General features: G+C 48.1%; 1 protein-coding gene across 1 annotated transcript in view; it reads right to left on the reverse strand.

Annotated features, from left to right (window-relative positions):
- The window catches only part of LOC143933358 (uncharacterized), a 46,598-nt gene that overhangs the window by 17,129 nt on the left and 3,023 nt on the right, over positions 1-26,446 (reverse strand). The window contains exons 2-6 of the mRNA XM_077456225.1: positions 26,229-26,367; positions 8,943-9,034; positions 6,825-6,983; positions 5,776-5,822; positions 1,129-1,191 (exon numbers count right to left, since the gene is read on the reverse strand). Of these exons, the coding sequence (XP_077312351.1) occupies positions 1,129-1,191; positions 5,776-5,797 (85 nt within the window). The 5' untranslated portion in view covers positions 5,798-5,822; positions 6,825-6,983; positions 8,943-9,034; positions 26,229-26,367. The remainder of the gene's footprint in view (positions 1-1,128; positions 1,192-5,775; positions 5,823-6,824; positions 6,984-8,942; positions 9,035-26,228; positions 26,368-26,446) is intronic.

The following is a 26,446-nucleotide window of genomic DNA, read 5'->3' on the forward strand; positions in this document are numbered from 1 at the left end:
ACTTCCACCCTATACTTATGGGGTTCTGGAACTTCTTATCCAGCCCTGTGAGCACCTCTGCGATTTGCTATCCTCAGAGGACTGGGACACCTATGTAGATTATTCTGCATGTGGTCAGATATGTACTGTGAGTTGAAGTTCTACAAAAAATGTTTAACTGCCCACTAGATGGCACTTTTCCCAAATTATATTTTATATATATATATATAAAATCTCACACAATCAGTGGGTGACTGGCGGTGTCTCCGGCATCCTCTGCTCCAGCACGGCAGCTTTCGTTGTTCCTCTCCTCTTCTCCTCCTCCTAGGCGTCAAAAAGGGTCACCTGGTGTTTTGACCAAATCGGGGGGGAAAAAAAAAAAAAAAAAAAAAAAAGGGTCTCACGACCCGCTTCCTGATTGGCGGGTAAGAGATTTAGTGTGAAAATAGCAAATATTCATTCGCTATTGTCACAACTGGGTGGGAATCAAGCCTGAGCCCACCCTTTTTTGAAGCCTATTAGAGCCTCTGGCTCCAATCACGTGCTTAAAAAAAAATAAAAATATATATATATAACCCCCCCCACATTGGAATCCACAGTCCGGTGCCCTGTATGTAGATCAGGGGGCCGGACGCATGGATTGGGGGGGGGGGGGGGGGGCAGCACACAATGGACGGGCGTGATCGCATGTAAAAATCCGACATGCTGGGGTTGTACCCAGGTTGTTTCAATGGATCGACTTGAGTACAAATCGGCCTGCCCAGACGCGGTTCCAATCTCAGACGGTTCAGCGTGGACCATCTGTGGCCGGCTTCAGAGGCTTACTGCACACTTTTGCTATGAGGTCTCCGGCCCATATGGGTGGCGTTTTGGGCTAGTCTCTTACAAATGGGTGGACAATCCCTTTTTTCCAAATAATAAATACACAAAGATATAAAAAAAATAAAAAAATAAAAAAAAAATAGTTGAGATTTACAGAATCAAATCTTGACAAACAGGATGGCCGGAGTGACCTGGGTGCAAGAGATGTGTATAGGTTGGGATATGTCCAGCTGTGAATGTCTCTCCCAAGTCAAATCAATGCTTCATGCAGCGTATGTAATAAAAGAACGGATCTCTTCTCCCTGGAATACCAAATATTAAACTTACGGGGCTTAGGAGTGGCGGTGGCACATAACGACAAGGAGGCCAAAACAAGCGGCACCCAACCGGCTGTGGACAACCAAAGCAGGATTTTAAAAATCAAGAAAAATTTGATATACACATATATACTATATACATAAAATATATACATTGTGGGGCACTGGCTAGAAGGATTGTGGATGGTGTATATGGGGGGGGGGTTTCTCACCTACTCACAGTGACGGGCACCAGGATCCACACTGGTTATGATAATAGAAAGTTTTGTTTTATTTTATTCATTAATAATAATAAATATTATACTTCGCTTGCACAGCGCTTTAAATCTTAAAAGGTAGAATTCCAGGCTAAACCTAACTGTCCCCTCCCCCCTCCTAACACCTATCCTAAGTAACCTTATGCTTTTTTTCCTCTTAATAAAATAAAATGCTGCATTTTGTATTTACTCGGGATATCTTTGTGTATCATTAAGATCTGTTTGATGAGTCATTTAAAAGGGCAACTCCACTTTAGTGGGGGGGGGGGGGGCAAAAAAAAAAAACCTGCAAAAAATCAAGAAAATAATATTAGCGTATACAATTGCAGCACAAGTCATATTGTAATTGAACGTTATTAAAAATTACTTTTTTCTTTTTTCAATCTGCAGCCGCTGTCATTTTCTGTAAAATGCTACATGGCTACATGGAGGTGTTCTGAATGCATACAGAGCGCCCCCCCCCCCCCCAGAAACATTTCCTGCTTGTGTGATTGGCTCACTGATTTTTCCAGAAGTCTACATTGAGATACAGGTCAGATTTTGTGTATCTCCTCCAACACAAATGTAATTTTTGTTTTTTTTGAGAGCGAGCGAGAGAGCGCGAGCGCAAGAGCGCGCAAGAGAGAGAGCAAGAGCGCAAGAGAGCAAGAGAGAGAGCGCAAGAGCGCAAGAGCGCGCAAGAGAGAGAGCAAGAGCGCAAGAGAGCAAGAGAGAGAGCAAGAGCGCAAGAGAGCAAGAGAGAGAGCAAGAGCGCAAGAGAGCAAGAGAGAGAGCAAGAGCGCAAGAGAGCAAGAGAGAGGGCAAGAGAGAGAGCGAGAGGGCAAGAGGGCAAGAGAGAGAGCGAGAGGGCAAGAGAGAGAGCGAGAGGGCAAGAGAGAGAGCGAGAGGGCAAGAGAGAGAGCGAGAGGGCAAGAGAGAGAGCGAGAGGGCAAGAGAGAGAGCGAGAGGGCAAGAGAGAGAGCGAGAGGGCAAGAGAGAGAGCGAGAGGGCAAGAGAGAGAGCGAGAGGGCAAGAGAGAGAGCGAGAGGGCAAGAGAGAGAGCGAGAGGGGGCACGAGAGGGGGCACGAGAGGGGGCACGAGAGGGGGCACGAGAGGGGGCACGAGAGGGGGCACGAGAGGGGGCACGAGAGGGGGCACGAGAGGGGGCACGAGAGGGGGCACGAGAGGGGGCACGAGAGGGAGCAAGAGAGAGCAAGAGAGAGCAAGAGAGAGAGCGAGAGAGCGAGAGGGCGAGCGAGAGAGCGAGAGGGCGAGCGAGAGAGCGAGAGGGCGAGCGAGAGAGCGAGAGGGCGAGCGAGAGAGCGAGAGGGCGAGCGAGAGAGAGAGCGAGAGGGCGAGAGAGAGAGAGAGCGAGAGGGCGAGAGAGAGAGCGAGAGGGCGAGAGAGAGAGCGCGAGAGAGAGAGCGAGAGGGCGAGAGAGAGAGCGAGAGGGCGAGAGGGCGAGAGAGAGAGCGAGAGAGAGAGCGAGAGGGCGAGAGAGAGAGCGAGAGGGCGAGAGAGAGGGCGAGAGGGCGAGAGAGAGGGCGAGAGAGAGGGCGAGAGAGAGGGCGAGAGAGAGGGCGAGAGAGAGGGCGAGAGAGAGGGCAAGAGAGGGCAAGAGGGCAAGAGAGAGGGCAAGAGAGAGAGCGAGAGGGCAAGAGAGAGAGCGAGAGGGCAAGAGAGAGCGAGAGGGCAAGCGAGAGGGCAAGAGAGAGAGCGAGAGGGCAAGAGAGAGAGCGAGAGGGCAAGAGAGAGAGCGAGAGGGCAAGAGAGAGAGCGAGAGGGCAAGAGAGAGAGCGAGAGGGCAAGAGAGAGAGCGAGAGGGCAAGAGAGAGAGCGAGAGGGCGAGCGAGAGAGCGAGAGGGCGAGCGAGAGAGCGAGAGGGCGAGCGAGAGAGCGAGAGGGCGAGCGAGAGAGAGAGCGAGAGGGCGAGAGAGAGAGCGAGAGCGCGCGAGAGAGAGCGAGAGGGCGAGAGAGAGAGCGAGAGGGCGAGAGAGAGAGCGAGAGGGCGAGAGAGAGAGCGAGAGGGCGAGAGAGAGAGCGAGAGGGCGAGAGAGAGGGCGAGAGGGCGAGAGGGCGAGAGAGAGGGCGAGAGGGCGAGAGAGAGGGCGAGAGGGCGAGAGAGAGGGCGAGAGGGCGAGAGAGAGGGCGAGAGAGAGGGCGAGAGGGCAAGAGAGAGGGCAAGAGAGGGCAAGAGGGCAAGAGAGAGGGCAAGAGAGAGAGCGAGAGGGCAAGAGAGAGAGCGAGAGGGCAAGAGAGAGAGCGAGAGGGCAAGAGAGAGAGCGAGAGGGCAAGAGAGAGAGCGAGAGGGCAAGAGAGAGAGCGAGAGGGCGAGCGAGAGAGCGAGAGGGCGAGCGAGAGAGCGAGAGGGCGAGCGAGAGAGCGAGAGGGCGAGCGAGAGAGCGAGAGGGCGAGCGAGAGAGCGAGAGGGCGAGCGAGAGAGAGAGCGAGAGGGCGAGCGAGAGAGCGAGAGGGCGAGAGAGAGAGCGCGAGAGAGAGAGCGAGAGGGCGAGAGAGAGAGCGAGAGGGCGAGAGAGAGAGCGAGAGGGCGAGAGAGAGAGCGAGAGAGAGAGCGAGAGGGCGAGAGAGAGGGCGAGAGGGCGAGAGAGAGGGCGAGAGAGAGGGCGAGAGAGAGGGCGAGAGGGCAAGAGAGGGCAAGAGAGGGCAAGAGAGGGCAAGAGAGGGCAAGAGAGGGCAAGAGAGAGGGCAAGAGAGAGGGCAAGAGAGAGGGCAAGAGAGAGAGCGAGAGGGCAAGAGAGAGAGCGAGAGGGCAAGAGAGAGAGCGAGAGGGCAAGAGAGAGCGAGAGGGCAAGCGAGAGGGCAAGAGAGAGAGCGAGAGGGCAAGAGAGAGGGCAAGAGAGAGAGCGAGAGGGCAAGAGAGAGGGCAAGAGAGAGAGCGAGAGGGCAAGAGAGAGCGAGAGGGCAAGAGAGAGAGCGAGAGGGCAAGAGAGAGAGCGAGAGGGCAAGAGAGAGAGCGAGAGGGCAAGAGAGAGAGCGAGAGGGCAAGAGAGAGAGCGAGAGGGCAAGAGAGAGAGCGAGAGGGCAAGAGAGAGAGCGAGAGGGCAAGAGAGAGAGCGAGAGGGCAAGAGAGAGAGCGAGAGGGCAAGAGAGAGAGCGAGAGGGCAAGAGAGAGAGCGAGAGGGCAAGAGAGAGGGCGAGAGGGCAAGAGAGAGGGCGAGAGGGCAAGAGAGAGGGCGAGAGGGCAAGAGAGAGGGCGAGAGGGCAAGAGAGAGGGCGAGAGGGCAAGAGAGAGGGCAAGAGGGCAAGAGAGAGGGCGAGAGAGGGCAAGAGAGAGGGCAAGAGGGCAAGAGAGAGGGCGAGAGAGGGCAAGAGAGAGGGCGAGAGAGGGCAAGAGAGAGGGCGAGAGAGGGCAAGAGAGAGGGCGAGAGAGGGCAAGAGAGAGGGCGAGAGGGCAAGAGAGAGGGCAAGAGAGAGGGCAAGAGAGGGCAAGAGAGAGAGCGAGAGGGCAAGAGAGAGAGCAAGAGAGAGCGAGAGGGCAAGCGAGAGGGCAAGAGAGAGAGCGAGAGGGCAAGAGAGAGGGCAAGAGAGAGAGCGAGAGGGCAAGAGAGAGGGCGAGAGGGCAAGAGAGAGAGCGAGAGGGCAAGAGAGAGAGCGAGAGGGCAAGAGAGAGAGCGAGAGGGCAAGAGAGAGAGCGAGAGGGCAAGAGAGAGAGCGAGAGGGCAAGAGAGAGAGCGAGAGGGCAAGAGAGAGAGCGAGAGGGCAAGAGAGAGAGCGAGAGGGCAAGAGAGAGAGCGAGAGGGCAAGAGAGAGAGCGAGAGGGCAAGAGAGAGGGCGAGAGGGCAAGAGAGAGGGCGAGAGGGCAAGAGAGAGGGCGAGAGGGCAAGAGAGAGGGCGAGAGGGCAAGAGAGAGGGCGAGAGGGCAAGAGAGAGGGCGAGAGGGCAAGAGAGAGGGCAAGAGGGCAAGAGAGAGGGCGAGAGAGGGCAAGAGAGAGGGCAAGAGGGCAAGAGAGAGGGCGAGAGAGGGCAAGAGAGAGGGCGAGAGAGGGCAAGAGAGAGGGCGAGAGAGGGCAAGAGAGAGGGCGAGAGAGGGCAAGAGAGAGGGCGAGAGGGCAAGAGAGAGGGCAAGAGAGAGGGCAAGAGAGAGGGCAAGAGAGGGCAAGAGAGAGAGCGAGAGGGCAAGAGAGAGAGCAAGAGAGAGCGAGAGGGCAAGAGAGAGAGCGAGAGGGCAAGAGAGAGAGCGAGAGGGCAAGAGAGAGAGCGAGAGGGCAAGAGAGAGAGCGAGAGAGCAAGAGAGAGAGCGAGCCAGAGAGCGTCTCTTGCACTAAAGTGCGCTTGTTGTTTTTACAAAATTTCTGATTTACCTGACCCACAAAAAAACAGGGACTCTTATCCCAAATCATAATAAAGAACACACGGACAAAACAAATACACATTCCCTTTTAACCAAATGGGTTTGTACCTCTTTGCATTAATGTGGCCATCCTTTGCTTTTTTTTTGGATCCTTTCTGGATATATAAAAAAAAAAAAAATAGCAATAATTTTTGTTTGGTTAATTAGTCCTATACAATGCAAAAAAATAAAAATAAAAAAAGTATATGCATCTATAGATATCTATATCTATATCTATATATATATCTATATATATATATATATATATATATATATATATATATATATAGATATATATAGAACGCGAGAGAGCATAAAATCCCAATAAAACACATTTACGTTTTTGGTTGTAGCATGAGAAAATGTGGAAAATGTCAAGGGGTATGAATACTTTTTCAGGGCACTGCAAAAGGTTATGTAGGGAGTAGGGATGAGCTCAGGCGTGTTTGCATGGTCCACGTGCAGAGCCCGCCAGGTAATCACAGGCAGTGAGACATGGCCCCGATGCGCGGCTGCAGAGATTGGAGCAATGTCTCATTGCCTGTGATTAGCACAGCGCTGCGCCGACTTTCTGGCGGGCTCCACACGTGGGCCATTCGAATACGCCTGAACTCATCCCTAGTAGCGAGAAGGGAGGGAGGGTTAGAGGAGCTGGGTCAGCACAGATAGTAATAAAACCCTCCAAGAAGAGGAGAAGGCTGTAATGAGGTAGGGGGCTGGGCTAGGGAAAATGACTCTTCCTGGAGTAGTCAAATTTTCTAGCAAGTTAACCCGATAGTAATGTGAAATAGAAAATGGATTGGTAAATGTTGGATGGAAATAAAAAAAATAAAAATAAAAAAAAATTGTTGGTTAAATAAAAAGATATATATATATATATATATATATATATATATATATATATATATATATATTCTAGCAAGTTGAAAAGGGACATGTAGCAAGCAAAAAATTACTTCTAGAAAGAAAAAAAAAAGGAAAAAAAATAAATGCTACAAATAAGCTGTGCTTTTTTTCTGCAAGTTGGTGACGGGGTCTCTATATAGAGTACCCACGTGTGTTGCAGCATCAACATTTTTTTTTTTTTTTAGAACAACTGCCCTGAATTAAAATCTTACCTGGCGCCCCTTCCACCAAAAGGTTTACATTGGCACTCCCTTCCCTGGGGTGAAGTCGTTTGCTCAGTTCTGCTTGTGAGGAGTCTTGTGAATACAGAGCGACGCCACAACCCGTATCATCTAGTCAGTGCCGCAGTGTGCACTCAGGAAGTACAGAATCTGCACAGGGAGAGAACATCAGCAAAACAAAGGGTTAAAAAAAAAAAAAAAAAGCAGGACACTCCCTATTACACTACAAAACTTTTTTTTCTTCAATTCCCATCCAACAGATTAAACCCTCCCCCGGCCTCCTCTTCAGTCTTGCACGGCTCCTCTCCTGGACTGTAATGACTTACTCTGACTTCACCGCACTCTGTGAGCTTCTCACAATGTGCATTAGAAGCTGCAGCAAGTCAGATCGAACCAGCTTCATTTTCTGGCTGGAGGACGTCCAGCATCATCTAGCACTTTCCTCTCCAGCCTGTAAACATCCCTTGTAATATAAATAAAAATGACGGGTCTTCTTATTGAGAGATCTGTGGTCAAAAAGACCACAAATCTCTTTACCCTTAAAAAGGAAAAAAAAAAAAAAAATAATAAAAAAAAAATAAATGTACACTTTTGGACCAAATTTTGGAAGAAATTAGATTTTTGTTACTTTTTTTTTTTATTGAAAATGTTTTATATTAAAAAGTATTTGCAAACCTTTGAGATTTTTCACCTTAATGCATAGAATAAAAACCTCTTGTGATGCAGCCCCCCCCCCCCCAGCCCCCCTTTTTACTTACCTGAAGCCGGTCTTTTTTGCGACGGGGACGAGCCCACCTCTGCTCCAGCCTGTGTCTCAGGTCCCGATTGGATAGATTGATAGAGCAGCCATTGGCTCCCACTGCTGTCAATCAAATCCATAAAGGTGGGGGTGGGGCCGAGTCCTGCTGTCTGTGTCAATGGATGCAGTAGAACACAACGCACCCGCATGAGTCCCCCGAGGGATAGCTTTTCTCCGACGGGGGCACTCCAGAGGAGGAGGAGCCAGGCACGCCGCTGAGGGACCCAAGAAGAGGAGGATCGGGGGCCACTCTGTGCAAAACCAAATGCACAGAGGAGAGAAGTATGACTTTTTTTTTTTTAATGAACCTATTTGTTAAAGTGATACTAAAGGATCGTTTTTTTTTTAATAACATATCATACTTACCTCCACTGTGCAGCTCGTTTTGCACACAGTGGACCCCGATCTTCCATTTCTGGGGTCCCCCGGCGGCTCCTCCCCACATCAGATAACCCCCCTGGGAGAAGCGCTCTCCCGAGGAGGGGGTTACCTTGTAGGTACAACAAAAAAAAACATTTGGAAAAAAACTTTTTAAAGCGGGAGTCCGCCGGGAGTTCCGCCGTTTTTTTTTTTTTTTTAAAAGCCAGCAGCTACAAATACTGCAGATGTTGACTTTTAAAATAGTGACACTTACCTGTCCAGCGCGCCCGCGATATCGTCACCCGAAGCCGATCTCTCGATCGTCTCTCGGGTGCTGCCGCCGCCATCTTGGGTATGGGAATCAGGAAGTGGAGCCTTTCAGCTTCATTTCCCGGTTCCCTACTGCACATGCGCGAGTCGTGCTGCGCAATAAGGATGGTCCCCGCTGTCTCTGGGATCTGTGCGTTTCCCAGCAGGCAGCGGGGCACTTGCGGAAAGGGGCGTAATCTACGCCCCTTTCCGCAGAGAGCTATCCCGGAAGTGGGTGCATTTACCTGGATTATCCAGATAACTGCACCCCCCTCCCCCCTGAAAGGTGCCAATTGTGGCGCCGGAGGGGGGGAGGATTCCGATGAGCGGAAGGTCCATTTTAGGGTGGACCTCCGCTTTAAGTAAAAAAAAAAAAAAAAAAAAAAAAGTGATCAAATACCCCCAATATAAAGCTTTCCTTTCACTTCCTGTTTTGGCTATGGGATGGGAAGTGAAGCTAAATCTCCCCAATGGGACATAGATGGCAAAAAACTGACGGGGGGTTCTAACCTTCCCTTTTCAAAATGAAAAAAAAAATAAAAAATTACCTATCATTTTACTTTAAAGCTAAACTGCAGGCAGATAATAAATACAAATGATGGACTTATTAAATGTATTTTAAATGCAAATAGTATAAATACCTGAATTTGCCTTGATTTCAGCCTTCTGCAATGCCTGAGAGATGCAAACAAGTGCCAACCCAGATGTAGGAGACGCCGAGCACGCCCTGGGGCTTCAGAGGTGAAAAACAAAAAAAAGAAAAACCCCGACAGGCAATCAGCTGCAGAATAAAAAAAAACCAAGGTTGCATTCATACCTAAAAAGGCAATGCTGGGCAGAGTAAATTTGTAACCACAGCAGATACAAGAACGGATGATAAAAGTAGAATATAAAGTGACAACCAAAAAAAATTCCATCAACATTTGTAGCATTCTTTGAAAACATGTCTAAAATAAACAAAAAAAAAAAAATAAAAAATGTATAATCTTTGGGGGTTCCAAGTAATTTTCTAGTCCAGGGAATGCCTGGACTGGGAACTCCTCCTTGAGGCTGGGTTCACACTGCTGCGATGTGCGAGATCGGATGCGATTCGCACCGCAGTGCAAATCACATGCGATCTCTTGTGCGATGTCAGTTCAGCCATACAGATAGTCTGGCTGAATTTGCATCGCACCCGCCCCAAACTCGCACAGGACCCTTTTTTTTGGTCCGCAGCAGAATCGGATCGCATGGGTGTTCACACCATGCGATCCGATTCCTGTCCGAGTTTGCAGATCACACTGCGATATGCAAACTAATCTGGGGGCGTCGTTAAAGTTTCACTGACACTCCCAGCAGTTCGCATAGGGCAGTGTGAACTGCTGGCGCGGGAGGCATGCAATGCGGGAACCCGAAGTAGATTTGCAGCGTTTCCGCATCGCAGCAGTGTGAACCCGGCCTTAGCCCGGGTTCACACATGTGCGTTGCATATTTCACTGCGAAGATAAAAATCAGTTGTTTAGAGGTTCCTCTGCATTTTAGCTGCAGATCAGTGAGCAGGGGGGGGGGTTTAGTGAGGAGAAAATTTGTGTTCCGAACGGAGTGCATCTGCGAATCAGATGCGTTCCCATAGAGGATAATGGGCTTGTAATTCGCAACGCAATGCCCAGAAAACGCACGTGTTTTTGTGCAATGCAAATGCAACGCACATATGTGAACCAGATGCATTCAAATGAATTTGTGCATTTTAAAATGTCCTGCGAATTGGATGTGGTGTAAGCCGCATCTAATTCGCATAGGTGTGAACGGGGCTAAAAGTAACTACGCACCTGAGCTACATAATGGAAAGAGTAGAAAAAAAAAAAAAAAAAATGCATAAAACTAAAATAACTTGACATGAAAAAATGCTTAAACACTAAACTACTGATAGAAAAAAAAAAAAAAAATACATACACTCACATAGCGATTCATTATATGTATTTTAATTGCGAAAACAGCATAAATACCTGAACTTTACTTGATTTCAGCCCCAAGAGAAAAAAAAAAAAAAAAAAACACGACGCAGATGTAGGAGCCAACCACACCCAACTGGGGTATGAAGGAAAAGAAAAAAGAAAAAAAAGAAGGGGAATATGTATCCAAGAGCAGACCTAGTTATCTAAACAGACGTAACTGGGATATACTAGTCTACAAATTTATAAAAAAAAAAAAAAAAAAAAAAAAAAGACATATAATACATGATGAACAAATATACACGGCAGCTTCTGAGGACCAAAATACACAACTTCAGAGGACAAAGAATACAAAAAAATAAGAAAAAAAATAAAAATTTTGCATACATGTAACATTATGCATTTTTTGGCTATAAATTTACTTAAAAGCCCCTTATATTTTTTTTCCAAAAGCAGAGGCCTTGTAGAATAAAAGGATGGTTTTTGCTATTTTTTTTTTTACGTCCCACAATATTTGTGCAGCTGTTTATCCAACTCATAATTTTTTTATTTTTTTTTTATTTATTTTTTTAGGAAAAAATAAAATAAAAAATTATACAAAAATTATTTGATGACCGATTTTTGGTAAAATATAAAAGATTGGGTTGCATCAAATGTCAAATGAGGCCGCAAGTCAAGGGCACGGCGAGGCCGCAATTCATGGGCACGGCGAGGCCGCAATTCAAGGGCACGGCGAGGCCGCAATTCAAGGGCACGGCGAGGCCGCAATTCAAGGGCACGGCGAGGCCGCAATTCAAGGGCACGGCGAGGCCGCAATTCAAGGGCACGGCGAGGCCGCAATTCATGGGGTATGGGGGTTCAGTATTTTTCAGTTTGCTTGCACCCCCCCCCCCCCAAAAAATTTGAGTGATACCTCACCTGTTTACATACATGTGCTCATCCTCTGCGTAGGTTTGCATTTGTGGGTGTGGACAAATCAAAAGAGATACATTGAATTGTTTTTTCTCTTTTACTAAATTTATACATCACAAGGGGGCTAAGGGCCGGCTCACACAGCGAGGCGATGCGAGGCGACACGACTCGCCTCGCTCCCGCAAGTCGCCCCCGTTCTGTACAATGGAACCGTTCTGAGAGGAGCGACTCGAGTCGCTCCGACTCAGAAAAAAGGTTCCTGTACTACTTCTGGGCGACTTGCATTGACTTCTATACAGAAGTCCTCTGCAAGTCGCCGCTGAGGTCCCCGCAGGTCGCGACGAGGCAAGTCGGAGACGCCTCGCCGCGCCTCGCTGTGTGAACCGGCCCTAACAAGCCCCCATAAGTTAGCATTGTGCAGGTGACACTTAATGGAGACATTGGGGGTCTATTAGTTCTCAACCTCAGTCCTCGAGCACCCCCAACAGGCCATGCCTTTACACACACATGAACTTTAATGGCATCCCAGTCTTAGTCCGTAGGGTTCAATATTGAGTTGGCTCCGCCCTTTGCAGCTATAACATCTTCAACTTCTGGGAAGGCCGTTCACAAGGTTTAGGAGGGTGTCTATGGGAATGTTTGACCATTCTTCCAGAAGCACATTTGTGGGGTCAGGCACTGATGTTGGATGAGAAGGCCTGGCTCGCAGTCTCCATTCTAGATCATCCCAAAAGTGTTCTATCGGGTTGAGGCAGGCCAGTCATGTTCCGCCACCCCAAACTCACTCATCCAACTCTTCTGGGAAGGCCGTCCACAAGGTTTAGAGGTGTGTATGGGAATGTTTGACCTTTCTTCCAGAAGCTAATTCCTGAAGTCAGCTTGGAGGAGAAGGCCTTGCTCGCAGTCTCCAATCTAATTCATCCCAAAGGCGTTCTATGGGGTTGAGGTCAGGACTCTGTGCAGGCCAGTCAAGTTCCTCCACCCCAAACTCGCTCACCCGTGTCTTTATGGACCTTGCTTTGTGCACTGGTCCAAATCATTTGGTGGAGGGGGGGCTTATGGTGTGTGTGGGGTTGTTTTTCAGGGATTGGGCTTGCAGAACACAAAACTATAGCTCATGCGGGTGGTTAAAGTAAATAGCCCAAAGCAATTGGTTCATTTGTAGGTAGGCCACAGCTATTGGTTCATTTGTAGCATCCTCCTCCCCTCTCAAGGAGCATCCAGACACCATCATTCCCCTGGGGGAAGGAAAGCCCTGTGTAAGTTCAGAGTCACTAAGTTTGCCGCCCCCCCCCCCCCCCCCCCCAAGTGACAGCCATGGGCCAATCACTACACCCTAGCCCAGTCACATGACAGGGAGGTAAGCAAAGCCCCAATTCCTCAGCTGGAAGTACCAGGCATTTTCTTAGTTCTTGGCAGAGGAAAGGTACCAGTTACTTACCGGTAACTGTCTTTTTGGGAAATCTTCCAGGACGGCACACCTGAGAGATGAGAGGCTCCTCCCTACAGGAAACACAATCAACCGACAGCTGTTTTAAGTCCCCACCCTTCCCCTTGATCCTCAGTTTGTAGAGAAGTAACTCCTGAACCAGGTTCACAAGGGAAATCATTCCTCATAGGTACTCACCTTCTAGTGTTCTACAATTTTCCCCTCCTCCAACGGGCGGGAAATAGGCCTGCCGTCCTGGAAGATTTCCCAGAAAGACAGTTACCGGTAAGTAACTGGTACCTTTCTCAAGTCATCTTCCAGGACGGCACACCTGAGAGGATAAACAAGTACCTCAGGCCTACATCTTCCAGGACGACACACCTGAGAGGATAAACAAGTACCTCAGGCCTACATCTTCCAGGACGGCACACCTGAGAGGATAAACAAGTACCTCAGGCCTACATCTTCCAGGACGACACACCTGAGAGGATAAACAAGTACCTCAGGCCTACATCTTCCAGGACGACACACCTGAGAGGATAAACAAGTACCTCAGGCCTACATCTTCCAGGACGACACACCTGAGAGGATAAACAAGTACCTCAGGCCTACATCTTCCAGGACGGCACACCTGAGAGGATAAACAAGTACCTCAGGCCTACATCTTCCAGGACGACACACCTGAGAGGATAAACAAGTACCTCAGGCCTACATCTTCCAGGACGACACACCTGAGAGGATAAACAAGTACCTCAGGCCTACATCTTCCAGGACGGCACACCTGAGAGGATAAACAAGTACCTCAGGCCTACATCTTCCAGGAAGACACACCTGAGATGATAAACAAGTACCTCAGGCCTACATCTTCCAGGACAGCACACCTGAGAGGATAAACAAGTACCTCAGGCCTACATCTTCCAGGACGGCACACCTGAGAGGATAAACAAGTACCTCAGGCCTACATCTTCCAGGAAGACACACCTGAGATGATAAACAAGTACCTCAGGCCTACATCTTCCAGGACAGCACACCTGAGAGGATAAACAAGTACCTCAGGCCTACATCTTCCAGGACGGCACACCTGAGAGGATAAACAAGTACCTCAGGCCTACATCTTCCAGGACGACACACCTGAGAGGATAAACAAGTACCTCAGGCCTACCTTAGGGTGGGGCCACTGCAAGACCCTCTTGGTGAACCTTGGTTCTGCAGTGAGCTTTACCTCCACTCCATACGCTCATATGCTTGATGAAGGTATCTTAGCTGGATCATGCGGCTGATCTGCAGGTCTGCTCCACAGATGTCCCTGCCTTTTCCGCTTCGGATGCAGTATCTAGGTGAGAAGGGCTCTTAAAAATGGAATCAGAAAACATGTTAAACTTGTAGGTTAGCAATGTTGCCCATCTCACACATCTAACAACCATGGCCTATTGTGCATGTAGGTGCTACTTAGAACCACTAAAAAGATAAATCAGAGACCTGTGTTGTAAGACAAGGACACTACATCAATAAGAGGGCCTGTCTTAACACTACCCAGGGAAATAAACTGCAAAAAAAAAAAAAAAAAAAAAAAAAAGAAGGAGGGGGGTGCCCTGACAGACAACCTTTTTTGTTCCCTTTTATCTTTACGTCAGCAAAGACCAAAGGGAAGCCTACTTAAGGGTAATAGATCAACAGAAGCTTGATCCCTGGGTTTACTTACGCCTAAGAGCCTACTTTAGGGGGTTAAAGTCCCTAGCAGGAGTAGACTACCCATAGTGCTACGTCTAGTTTTGCTAGAAGGGCGAAATGAAGGCCATGCACCGAGCCGAAACCTATTGGATCGGGTATACATCTTTATACTTCATCCTCAGGCCCCAATACTCCTCTGAACAGAACTCTCCAAGTTCTTACTAAACAGGGCGATTCATTATCCCCTTCCTCCAGTGTCCCATAACCCTACAGGGCTTCAACCCTAGGAAATGGTTCTGGCATCCCTGAATGTAAGGGGTCGAGGTTTTCTGACATGTGGCATCTGCAGCCCGAACTCCTGGCCCCTCCATGGAAAAGAAGGCCGAAATACAAAAGGTGATACATGTATTAATATCACAAATAAAAAGAACATAGATTGTGGGCACGGCACAATAGATTTAGACAGAAAGGACACAAGCATAGACAACAATGTTGTGTGCCTGAGTGTGACTAGCTAAACCGATATATCAAATATGGTAAGAGACCCAAATCTGAACCTCAATGTAGACAAACAGTCCGGTGTTCTGCCGTATAGTGTCCGGACCGCACTGCGCATGCGCAGTACGGAGCAGACGAAGCTTCGGAAAATCTCCGAAACTGAACGGCGCCTGCGCCGTGAGTGGAGGTGGTAGCCCCACCATCCAAGCGGACATAGGGTTTTGAATATTAGAGGGCCCCTCGTGGGCGAGCTTCGCTCGCCACGCTTCGGGCTCAGCCTCGCTGCGCTCGGCTCTTTTTTATTCCTACTCTATGTCCACTTGGATAGTGGGGATAGAACCTGGACTCACGGCGCAGGCGCCGTTCATCATCTGCAATTTTCGGAATCTGTGTTGCTGTGTACTGTGCATGCGCAGTACACAGCAGACACTATCGGATGGAGGACGTTATTTGACCAGACACCGGTTTACTGATGTGCTGCCAAGATGTAAAAACATTAAGACAAGCAAACCCTAAATGCTGCGTATTTCTGAAGTGCAGCTAGCTAGGTCATAACTGATATATACATACAGAAAGGACAGGAACCCCCTTTACTCTTGTGCGTTTACTGATGTACAGCAAAACAAGGCTATAAATATAAAGACAGAAAAATCCAAAACTTCTATGTTGCGTATTTCTGACAAACCACCAAATACAGTTATAAGATCAATATGAACACCAACTCCCGTGTTGTGCATTTCTGCTATGCCACAGGGTAAAAAATATGGAACACAAGACAATCCTTTCTGTCATGCACTTCTGTAGTGTAGTTCAGATGGAACCAACACTGAGAAAGGACACAAGCAACCTGCAGCGTTGTGTTTTTCTGAAGAGCAGTAAGGCAAGGCAATATGAAACAGAAAGCACCAACAAGCTTCAATCTTGAGTATTTCTGCTGTGCAACAACATACAAGCAGACACTGAGGAAAAAGACAGACAGCCTTTACAGCTGCAATCTTTCTGGTCTGCTGCAAAATAAGACAATAACGCCATGATGATGAGTATTCCTGCTGTGTAGAAAAACCTCAACCAGAAGGGACAGATAAGTTTAGGGCTCCCACACCCGTGCGACCCAACCTGCGACTTGGGACTGCAAGACACATGAGAAGTCATATACTATGGCTTCCAATGGGTACCATTCGTGTCTGCGCGACTCCAGCATTCCCCGATTCCTGGATCCACAGACCTCAAGATTACACAGGTCGCATGAAAAAAAAAAAATAGAAATTTTCAGGTCGAACAAGTAAGGGGTCCCCAATGCTGCGACTCCCTGGAGGAGTGCAGCCAACAACCCCCTGCTGTGTATCCCTAAGATGCAGAAAGGTACATCAATGAGAAACACTGCTCACTGCTGTGCCTGATATACAAACGATAAGGCAGTAAATATAGGACATACAGGACACAAACATTCAATCTTTGCGTATGTCTGATGTGTAGCAATATACCAATACTGAGCAGAGATGCCACCATCCTCAATGTGTCTCTCAGCTGAGCAGCAAAAACAAAATCAGAAAAAGACAAGCAAGCAATCTTCACTGCTGTGTCCTTCCTGATATGCAGCCAATAAGGCAGTATATGCAAGACACAAAGGACAGACAACCTTCAATCTTGTATATGTCTGATGTGCAACAATATAACAATTCTGAATAGAGATAGCAACCATATTGAAGCGATTTGGCCTTGCGACTCAACATGTCAAATCGCATGGCTAAAATCGGCACGACACCACTTTGTGGTGCTACACGGATTACCAAAGGCAGTATATGTACTACACCTGGCAGGGGGTTCAATTTGTATTTCTGCTATGTAGCCCAACAAATTCGAACCATCAATTCTCACTGCTGCCTTTCTGATAAGGCAGTAATACAGGACACAAAACCTCACAGACCTTAATCCTGTATATGTCTGATGTGCAACACTAAAACACTCTGAATAGAGATAGCACATCCATATTGAAATGATTTGTCATGCGACTCAACATGTCAAATCGCATGTTTAAACTCGGCAGCCATTGCCGTTAATAGCACTGTCTGAATCGGCACAACGCCACTTTGCGGTGCTGCACCGATTACCAAAGGCAGTATATGTACTACACCTAGCCCAGGTTCAATTTGCATTTCTGCTATGCAGCCAAACAAATCGGGACAATCAGACTTCACTGCTGCCTTTCTGATAAGTAACCACCAACAAGGCAGTAATACAGGACATGTATGTCTGATGTGCAGCAATATAACCATTATGAGCAGAGATGTCACCAGACTCAATGATGTGCATTTCTGCTGTGCAGCACAAAACCAGAAAGTACAGACCACCTTCACTGTTGTATTTTTCTGATCTGTAGCCAAACAAAGTAGTACCTTTAGGATATAAAGGACAGCAAACAAGCTTCAGTGCATTTCTGATGTACAGCAATATAGCCCTTATGAGCAGAGATGTCACAAATCTCAATGTGTATTTCTGCTGTGCCACAAAAACATCCCAGCAAGGACAAACCTTCACTACTGAGGTCTACTGGTGTGCAGCCAATGAGTAGTCATGGTCTATCCCTTTATGAAATAACCAACAGGCAATTAATTTCATAGGCATAGCCTGGGCTGTAGATACTAAACCTTCACCACCAGTGAAGGAACAAATCCTAAAATGGTTGGACACCCTACTATAGTAGTAGTTGTCCTACCTTACCTCCATAGACTGAGAAAACGCTAGCCAGCTCATACCCAGGTGGGGCTGATTAGCAACTAAAGTCTCAATGAGCCCAGCCCTAGAGACCAATTTAAGACAGCCTCTAAAAGACGTGGTTTCCAATTTAGCCTGGGGGGGTAAATAGCTACTTGCAGGCTTCAAACAATTAATTATGTAGCTCTTGCATAGGTTTGCACAGAAAATCCTCAATTAAAAGGCTGTAGGAAGTGATCTATGGTGAATCGCCTTTAGATCTGCCACTGAGTGGATTGTAGCCCAAACCAACACAAAAGTTTCTTCTTACCTCCTACACTAGAATATAACCACAGTGTAAAGGTGGAGTGGGAGGTTGGAGCTTATGAAAGTTACCTATAGCAAGCAACCCCCAAAAAGGAGGATCTGTCACAAGGGAACCCCTATTGTGCCACACAGAAGCTTGGTCTCTGCCCATCCTTGAATGTTAGGTCAGCTTTTATTTTGATTACAAACGTTTTATTGGTGGTAAAAGAAGCATAATTCGATCAACAGACACAAGTACATGACAGCATCAATGGAGAGCATAATGGATATACACATCATACAAATGTTGCTGGCACAGCAGCGGTCCAGGCCCAACAAGGAACATTTAAAAAAGTGATTAACGTACACAGCCTGGAACGTATGCACCAGACGATGCTTATCAAGTGCAAAGATGTACATAATAGAGAGTTAGTAAAACAAGGGGAAATAAAAGAAACATAAACAAAAAGTTAACCTTGCAATAATCATTGCTATTGACTTCACCGACAGATAGTTAATACACTACAGTACTGTTTACAAGCTGGCGCTAGTCTCAGGTCCGGATCAAGGATATAGGAGAATAAACCAACAAAAAGGTATCAATATACAAATGCAATGGGATCGCCCGGACACCGGTGTAACACCTACTAAGGGATATGCGGGGAGGGACCCCCCATAGGACCGGAACCCTCCGGCCATTCGAACCATTTGGCAGTATGGATATGCATGGTGTCCATAATGGTGTGATGTACCCGTTCCATTAGACGGATAGCATCCATCCTACCAAGAACCCCCGACCAGGAGGTAACTTGCGAGCGCCAATGTAGCGCTATCGTCCAGTGGACAGCACAGAACAGTGTATTGATCAACCTTTGGGTGGGGCGGGAAACCCCTGCTATAGGAGCGAACAACAGACAGTGTGCAGGTGACAAGTCAACCACGGATCCCACAATCGAGGACACCGTGGTGCGTACCTGACCCCAAACCCCCTGGAGCTGGGGACAGCTCCAGAAAATATGGATCAGAGAGCCTGTCACCGGGCAACCCCTAAAACAGCGATCAGGAACCGTGGGGTAAAACCTGTGAATCCTATCCGGGGTGAGGTACCACCGAGTATGAAGCTTCACAACGGTGTCCTTCACCGCCATAGATCTAGCACACTTATGCATATTCACAAGCATCACACTCCATTCCTCAGGCGTGAACTCTGTGTCTAAATCCGCCTCCCAGAGGCACAATCGCCCTAGTTTTCTCTGGCATTTGGGATTCCAGAAGGTGTTTGTACACCGTAGAAATAATACCCCTGTCTCTGGAGTGTCTATAGCATAAAGATTCAAATTGGGTATTAGAGATGTCACCTAGAGAACTATAATGTGTCTGAAAAAAGTGTCTAATCTGGAGATATTTGTAGAATTCGGCCCTTGGCACCTCATGTTGTGATTGGAGTTGTGAAAAGGAGGTGAAGGCACCTCGTCTACCAGAAAGGTCCCGCAGAGTGACCAAAGACCTTTGGATCCACCATCTGAAGGCAACAGGAGACCCAAACGCCAGGGGGAATCTCCTATCGCCCAAAAACGATGCCAAAGTAGGCCTGTTAGGTCGCAGTCGAAATTTAGTCTTATACAGTGACCAGAGGTATAAGGAGCTACTCACTATGTTATTGAGAGGGGCTAAGTCCCTTGGACGGAGATTCTCCTGCCACAGGACACCCGGGAGGAAATAAGGTCGCAAAGACTGAGTTTCAAATTGCAACCACGGTATACCAACCGCTGGAGCATGCCATTGAGCTGTCTGGGCCAACCTGGCCGCTAAGTAATATAGCCATACATCCGGGAGTCCCAAGCCGCCCTGTAAAAGTGAGCGATGCGTTAGATGTCTCCCTAGCCTGGGCCTCTTTCCCTGCCATAGAAAAGTGTTAATATCGCGTTGTAGCGAGGTGAGGGCTTGGCGTGACACATAGATAGGGAGAGCCCTGAAGTAATATAAAAGTTTCGGCACAATAGACATTTTAACCGCTACCACCCTCCCAATCAAAGGGATACGAAAAGTTGACCACAAACGTAGCCACCTCCGAACCATTGTAAAGGCCGGAGGATAGTTGGCGCTATAGATTTCTGGTAAGGAAGGAGCTAGATGGACCCCTAGGTATAAAATGGTGTTTTTAGAGAGAGAGAGACCAAAATATGAGCGCAAATTAGAAACTTCTGCAGGGGTAAAGTTGATAGGAAGGGCAGCACACTTGGCTATATTCACCCCCAAGCCCGAAAGCTTGTGAAAGGTGCCCAAGAGCTCCAGAAGATTGGGAAGAGCTATCAAAGGATTGGGTAAAAACAATAGGACATCGTCCGCGTAAAGGCTAAGCTTGTACTCCCCTTCCTCTTTCAAGTAACCACCTATGTTTGGATTAGTAACAATGGCCCTGGCAAGGGGCTCCAGAGCCAAGGCAAATATAAGTGGGGACAGGGGACAGCCCTGGCGGGTACCCCGACTTATAGGGAAAAATTCGGAGGAGCTACCGGGGAGTTTGATCCTCGTATGGGGTCTATGATACAGTGCTTTAAAACCATTAATGAATTCGCCCACAAATCCAAACCTGGCCAAAACCCGGTCTAGATAGGGCCAGAGGACACTGTCGAACGCTTTTTGGATATCCAACCCGAAAATCAAAACCTTACGGGAGAAAAGGTTCGCATCTTGAATGATATTCGTTGCCAAACGAATGTTATCAGTGATCTGCCTATTGGGGATAAAACCAGTCTGCTCCGGTGACACAAGGGCACCTACAATAGGGGTCAATCTATTTGCCAATATCTTTCCTAGTATTTTAATGTCATTATTTAACACCGAAATGGGCCTAAAATTCTGGGGTAGGGAGTGGTCTTTATGGGGTTTGGGGATCAGGGTCATATTAGCATGCAACATCTCGTCAGGGAGAGTCTGTCCTTGCAGCGTCTGATTAATGAGTCTGGACAGTTTAGGGGCCAGGATCTGTGAAAATTTCTTGTAATACGTGGAGGTGTAGCCATCCGGGCCAGGGGCTGTAGAGGATTTGAGTGTCTTAATAGTGTCCAACACCTCCTGTTCGGTGCAGGGGGCGTTAAGTGTGGCCCGCTGTGCATCGGAGAGGGATGGAAGGGGGAGCGAGTTCAGCCACTCATCTACATTGTCCGGCATAGGATGCGAGGGGGAAGATAAAAGATCTCGGTAGAAGGATGAGAAAATATTGAGTACTTCATTAGGGTGCGAAACCAGAGTACCTTTGTCATTTTTCAATTTATAAACATGAGTAGGTTGTAAAGATTGGTGTAGTTTACGCGAAAACATCCTGGAAGCCGTGTTACTATGTAGCAGGAATCTAGCTTTTGACCACCGAAGTGATTTCTCGGTACGTTCCGAGAGGATATTGTCTAGTTCGGTACGCTTTTGATTAATCAACAGAAGGACATCAGGGGAATGTGCCTGAACGTGGGACTGGTAGAGGGCACGCAGCTCCCGTGTGAGGGCCTGAATCTTAGCATTACATTGTTTCTTCCTAGTGACTGCTATTTCAATCAAACGACCACGGAGAACCGCTTTATGGGCGGTCCAAAGAACCTGGGGTGAGACGTCCGGGGTGTCATTGATCGCGAAGTAGTCTGCTAGATGGCTCTCAATCTGAGTATGGGTAGTGGGGTCTGAGAGTAAGGAATCATTCAATCGCCAGGAGGCAAGAGAGGGGGAGAGGCCCACGTGGGAGGTATGAAAGGCTACAATCTGATGGTCAGACCATGGGCACGGGTGGATAGTAGTGTGTGTGGAATTGGCCAAAAGAACCGGGGAAGCAAAAATATAATCAAGCCTAGCGTAGCTATCGTGAGGGTGAGAGTAGTGTGTATATTCACGAGCTCCAATATTAAGGGCCCTCCAGGTGTCAATAAGCTGCAAACCATCCAATGCTTTAGAGAGAAATTTAGGGAAAACCCTAGCACTATGTGACGTTCGGCTTCTATCCTCCGCAGGATTAGCCACTAAGTTGAAGTCTCCACCCACTATCAGGTGGGGGGGAGATGTATCTGTCGAGAGTACGTAGGAAAAGGTGATAGAAGGCACTCTGTGCATTATTAGGGGCGTACAGATTAGCAATCGTTACCTCCTTACCCTGCAATGTACCCTGAACAATTAGAAACCTACTATCCTGATCTTTAAACACATGTGAGGGTTCAAATGAAACAGAATTACAAATATAAATTGCCACTCCTCTGGTCCTGGAATCAAATGTAGTAGTGTAATGTAATTTATATGACTTATCAAAAAATGTGGGGCAGGCCCCCGAGGAGAAGTGCGTCTCCTGTAGTAAGATGATATCCGCCCCAATACGTTTATAGTAGCGGAAGGCTTTCCTCCGTTTATGAGGGGAGTTAAAACCTCTCACATTATGTGAGATAACATGGAGACCCATATCAGCCAGTGTTCAACCGCAAAGGTGCGGGTGATCCGCGGGGAGAATTGGGGTTAAAATGGTTGAGACCAAAACCAGAGGGGCCCGCATGAGCCAATATCAGGCCCAATCTAGTACCTATGGGGCCGTCAGGAGGTCCGATATGAATCGGAGATCCATCAGCCCCGAGTTTATAGGCAAAGAAAATACATTCCGTCGTGAAGTCAGCAAAGCTAATAAACATAAGCATAAAAATAAAACTTAACACTCTATGGGGTCTGGTTGGAAAGTCCAGCCGGACCAAGAAAATTGTGTAAATACTAGGCCTTACGGCCCAACTGCCACCTGCTACACACATGTCCCACAGTGGGTGAAAATCGTTAGTCAACTGGGAGACTATAACAAGATGAGTGTGTCCAAAAAGCCTGATACTCAGGTCTCTGGGACTAAGGATACGTGAGGAATGGTGTGCAGGTATGGAAGGGGGGAAGCGCAGCTACGAATGTCAGAGAGGGTGAGGCCCCAGGGAGGAAACGAAAAAACAAAGTAAATTTCCTCAGCCTCCCGGGACATGGAGAAAACAGATGATGTAGTAGCCGAGCACCTGTTGAGCATTAGGAAACGGGGGCATTGGGAGATACCAGGACAGACGAAGGGAGGAATTCTGAAGAGGTCACGGTATGGAGAAACAGACCTCAAACATCCGGAAGTGGCTGGAGTCTGCGAGACCTTCTGTCCCTTTGAGGCGATGGTGTAGCCCAGATAGGGGATGGTCGCGGGGTCGGTGGGTGGCGAGGCGAACGATGTCGTTCCAGAAGACCCAGCTTCACCAAAATATCTTTGCCTTCGGATATCGTAGAGGCTATGTAAGTAGAACCGTTATGAGGCACAATCAGTTTGAACGGGAAACCCCAGCGGTACCGTATGTGGGCAGACTGCAAGGAGGAGGTAATCTCCTTCATCTTCCTTCGCTTCTCTAATGTTGCCGGTGAAATATCCGGGTAGATCTGGACAGAAGCTCCGTCCAGTTGGATCCGAGGCATGTTTCGTGAGGCACAAAGGATTTCCTCCTTTATAAGGTAGTCCTTGAGACACATTACTATATCCCTGGGCGGCTTATCGGGAGGAGGTTTGGGTCTCAGGGCGCGATGTAGACGATCGCATGTAAAGGCTTCGGTAGACTGGTTCGGAAGTAGGAGTTGAAACAGACGAACGATCGTGGCCGGGAGGTCTGTCACCGACTCGGGAATACCTCGCACACGAACGTTATTCCTCCTGTTGCGGTTGTCAAGGTCCTCTAAGTGGTTTTGAAGTTGAACGACCGTGTCACCGAGCAGCTCATGATCCCTTCGTAAGTCCGAATAGGCAAGGTGCAGTTCGTCGTGCTTAACTTCCAGGAGGTCTGTCCTATTGCCCAGGGCCGCCATTTCCTGAGAAATCAAGCTCGTGGATTTATGCAGCTCCGCTTGGAATTTCTTCGCCAGCCTATCGTACATAGAGGACAGGCTGTCCTCCAAATCCGCTTTAGTGAGAGCGTCGCCCATGCCGTGGAGCGGGCCCGCTGGACGTGAGGCTGCATCAGCCTTGGGGGAATGGGCGCCATCTTGGGACATGTCTGGTCCGTCCGAGGTCCGTAGAAGGTAGGCCGTAAGAGCGTTGAGCGGTCTTCCGCTTGCTTTTCTTAGATGTCGGCATGCACAAGTGGTCCCGCAGGCGATTACCGTTGTTTGTGGACCAAAATTCGGGCCCAATCGTCCTGGGGAGTGATATAACTTCTCCGTAGCCCCGGGAGCTCAGAGACCTAGCTGCTGCCTCGTTTCTCGCCGCGCATGCGCCCCCGTTAGGTCAGCTTTTAAGCATCTTCAGATTCCTAGAAGCTGGGCTAATAGGGCCGGTAACCTAGTGCACCTGCTGACCAGGGGAGCTTCTGAATCCACCAACCACTGCCCAATTAATAACTTGTTCAGTGGTATACCTGGCCTGTAAGTAACTTTGTATCTACCAGGTCCCCTCTGTATGCTATATTCATCCCTACTAAATGTACCACAACTGGGCATGTAGGGAGAGGCTGGCAACCTACTGCTGCGATAACCAGTGTCTCTGCTGTAAGAGGGAGCTGTGGCTGGTGGTTTTAGCAGTGGCGTCTGCGCTATTTGTATCCAGACCCCAGGTTCTGCACTGCACCAGTCAGTATATACATGGGGAAGGGGAGCAATGGCCCACCTACCTTTCCCATCTGAGGTGGTTTAGGCACAGTCGTTCCTCTGCACCACCTGTCCACCATACAGCGTCTCTGATGTAAGAGGGAGCTGCAGTACTCACCGTTGTCGTCTTCCCCTTTTGCCACAGCCAGCGGGCTTGCTTTTCCATCCTTATGGTCCAAACGCAAGGAGAATAGCCGCCAAAGAGCCCCCCCCCCCCCCCCCAACTGCTGTCCCCATAGGGAGGTGCAAGGTTAGGCTGTGTCCTGCACTGTCCCAGTCAGTATATACACATGGGGGGCAAGGCCTTCCGTTCCTCATTCCCATCTGAGGTGGTTAAGGCAGACATCCACCGTAGTGAACTGGTGCCTCCTCGCTCTAGTGAAAGGAGGATGTGGGCGCCTGCTCCTACTGACTCTCAGCCTTCCCTCCTGGGTAAGAACGCCGCCGCCATTTTCCCGAAGTTTGAAAATGACGCGGGTGCTTGTTGCCGCGCCCTCTCCGGTCAGCCCACGCGAGCTACTGGGGGCCCAGGAGTCGGGGACACGATCCCCCTGGAAAGAACCGATGGCCAGCACCCCCATCTGAACAGCCACCTGGACAGGAAGTTCTGGGTACACCACTCAGGGGGGGCTCTTCCAATTTCTGCTGCCCCCCCTGAGGAAAATATAGGGGGAACCCCCCAGGAAGGACAAGAATATCGTACCAGACCCAGAGGCTTCCCAAGCTTGTGGTCCGGCTCCCAGGGGGAGACCACCAGCCCCAGGCTTCGGGTCATTTGGAAAAAAAAAAAACTGTTTCGCTGTGTAGGGAGAAACACAATCAAAAAACTGAGGATCAAGGGGAAGGGTGGGGACTTAAAACAGCTGTCGATTGATTGTGTTTCCTGTAGGGAGGAGCCTCATCTCTGGTGTGCCGTCCTGGAAGATGACTTAAGAAAAAAAAAAAAAGTACATATAATTATTATATATATATATATATATATATATATATATATATATATATATATATATATATTTTATTAATATATGTGTAATTATATGTGTAATTATATATATATATATATAAAATATATTAGATAGATAGAGCGCGAGAGAGCATAAAATCTCAATAAAACACATTTACGTTTTTGGTTGTAACATGACAAAATGTGGAAAATGTCAAGGGGTATGAATACTTTTTCAGGGCACTGTAAAAGGTTATGTAGGGAGTAGGGATGAGCTCAGGCGTGTTCGCATGGTCCACGTGCAGAGCCCGCCAGAAAGTCGGCGCAGCGCTGCGCTAATCACAGGCAGCGAGACATTGCCCCAATGTGCGGCTGCAGAGATCGGAGCAATGTCTCGCTGCCTTTGATTAGCGCAGCGCCGCGCCGACTTCCTGGCGGGCTCCGCACGTGGGCCATGCGAACATGCCTGAGCTCAAACCTAGTAGCGAGGAGGGAGGGTTAGAAGAGCTGGGTCAGCACAGATTAGTAATTAAACCCTCCAAGAAGAGGAAAGGGCTGTAATGAGGTAGGGGGCTGGGCTAGGGAAAGGACTCTTCCTGGAGTGGTCAAATTTTCTAGCAAGTTAACCCGATAGTAATGTGAAATAGAAAATGGATTGGTAAATGTTGGATGGAAAAAAAAATAAAAAATGGTTGGTTAAATAAAAAGAAATTTATATATATATATATATATATATATATATATATATAAACTTCTAGAAAGGAAAAAAATAAAAAAAAAATAAAAAAGCGCTACAAATAAGCTGTGCTTTTTTTTCTGCAAGTTGGTGACGGGGTCTCTATATAGTGTACCCACGTGTGTTGCAGCATCAACATTTTTTTTTTTTTTTTTTTAGAATAACTGCCCTGAATTAAAATCTTACCAAAAGGTTTACATTGGCACTCCCTTCCGTGGAATGAAGTCGTTTGCTCAGTTCTGCTTGTGAGGAGTCTTGTGAATATAGAGCGATGCCACAACCGGTATCATCTAGTCAGTGCCGCAGGAAGTACAGAATACAGGATCTGCACAGGGAGAGAGAACATCACCAAAGGGTTAAAAAAAAAAAAAAGTAAGACACTCCCTATTACACTACAAAACTTC

The sequence above is a fragment of the Lithobates pipiens genome, unplaced genomic scaffold, assembly GCF_037356315.1.
Source record: "Lithobates pipiens isolate NorthernLeopardFrog02 unplaced genomic scaffold, aLitPip1_a1.2 Scaffold_27, whole genome shotgun sequence".
Taxonomy (NCBI): domain Eukaryota; kingdom Metazoa; phylum Chordata; class Amphibia; order Anura; family Ranidae; genus Lithobates; species Lithobates pipiens.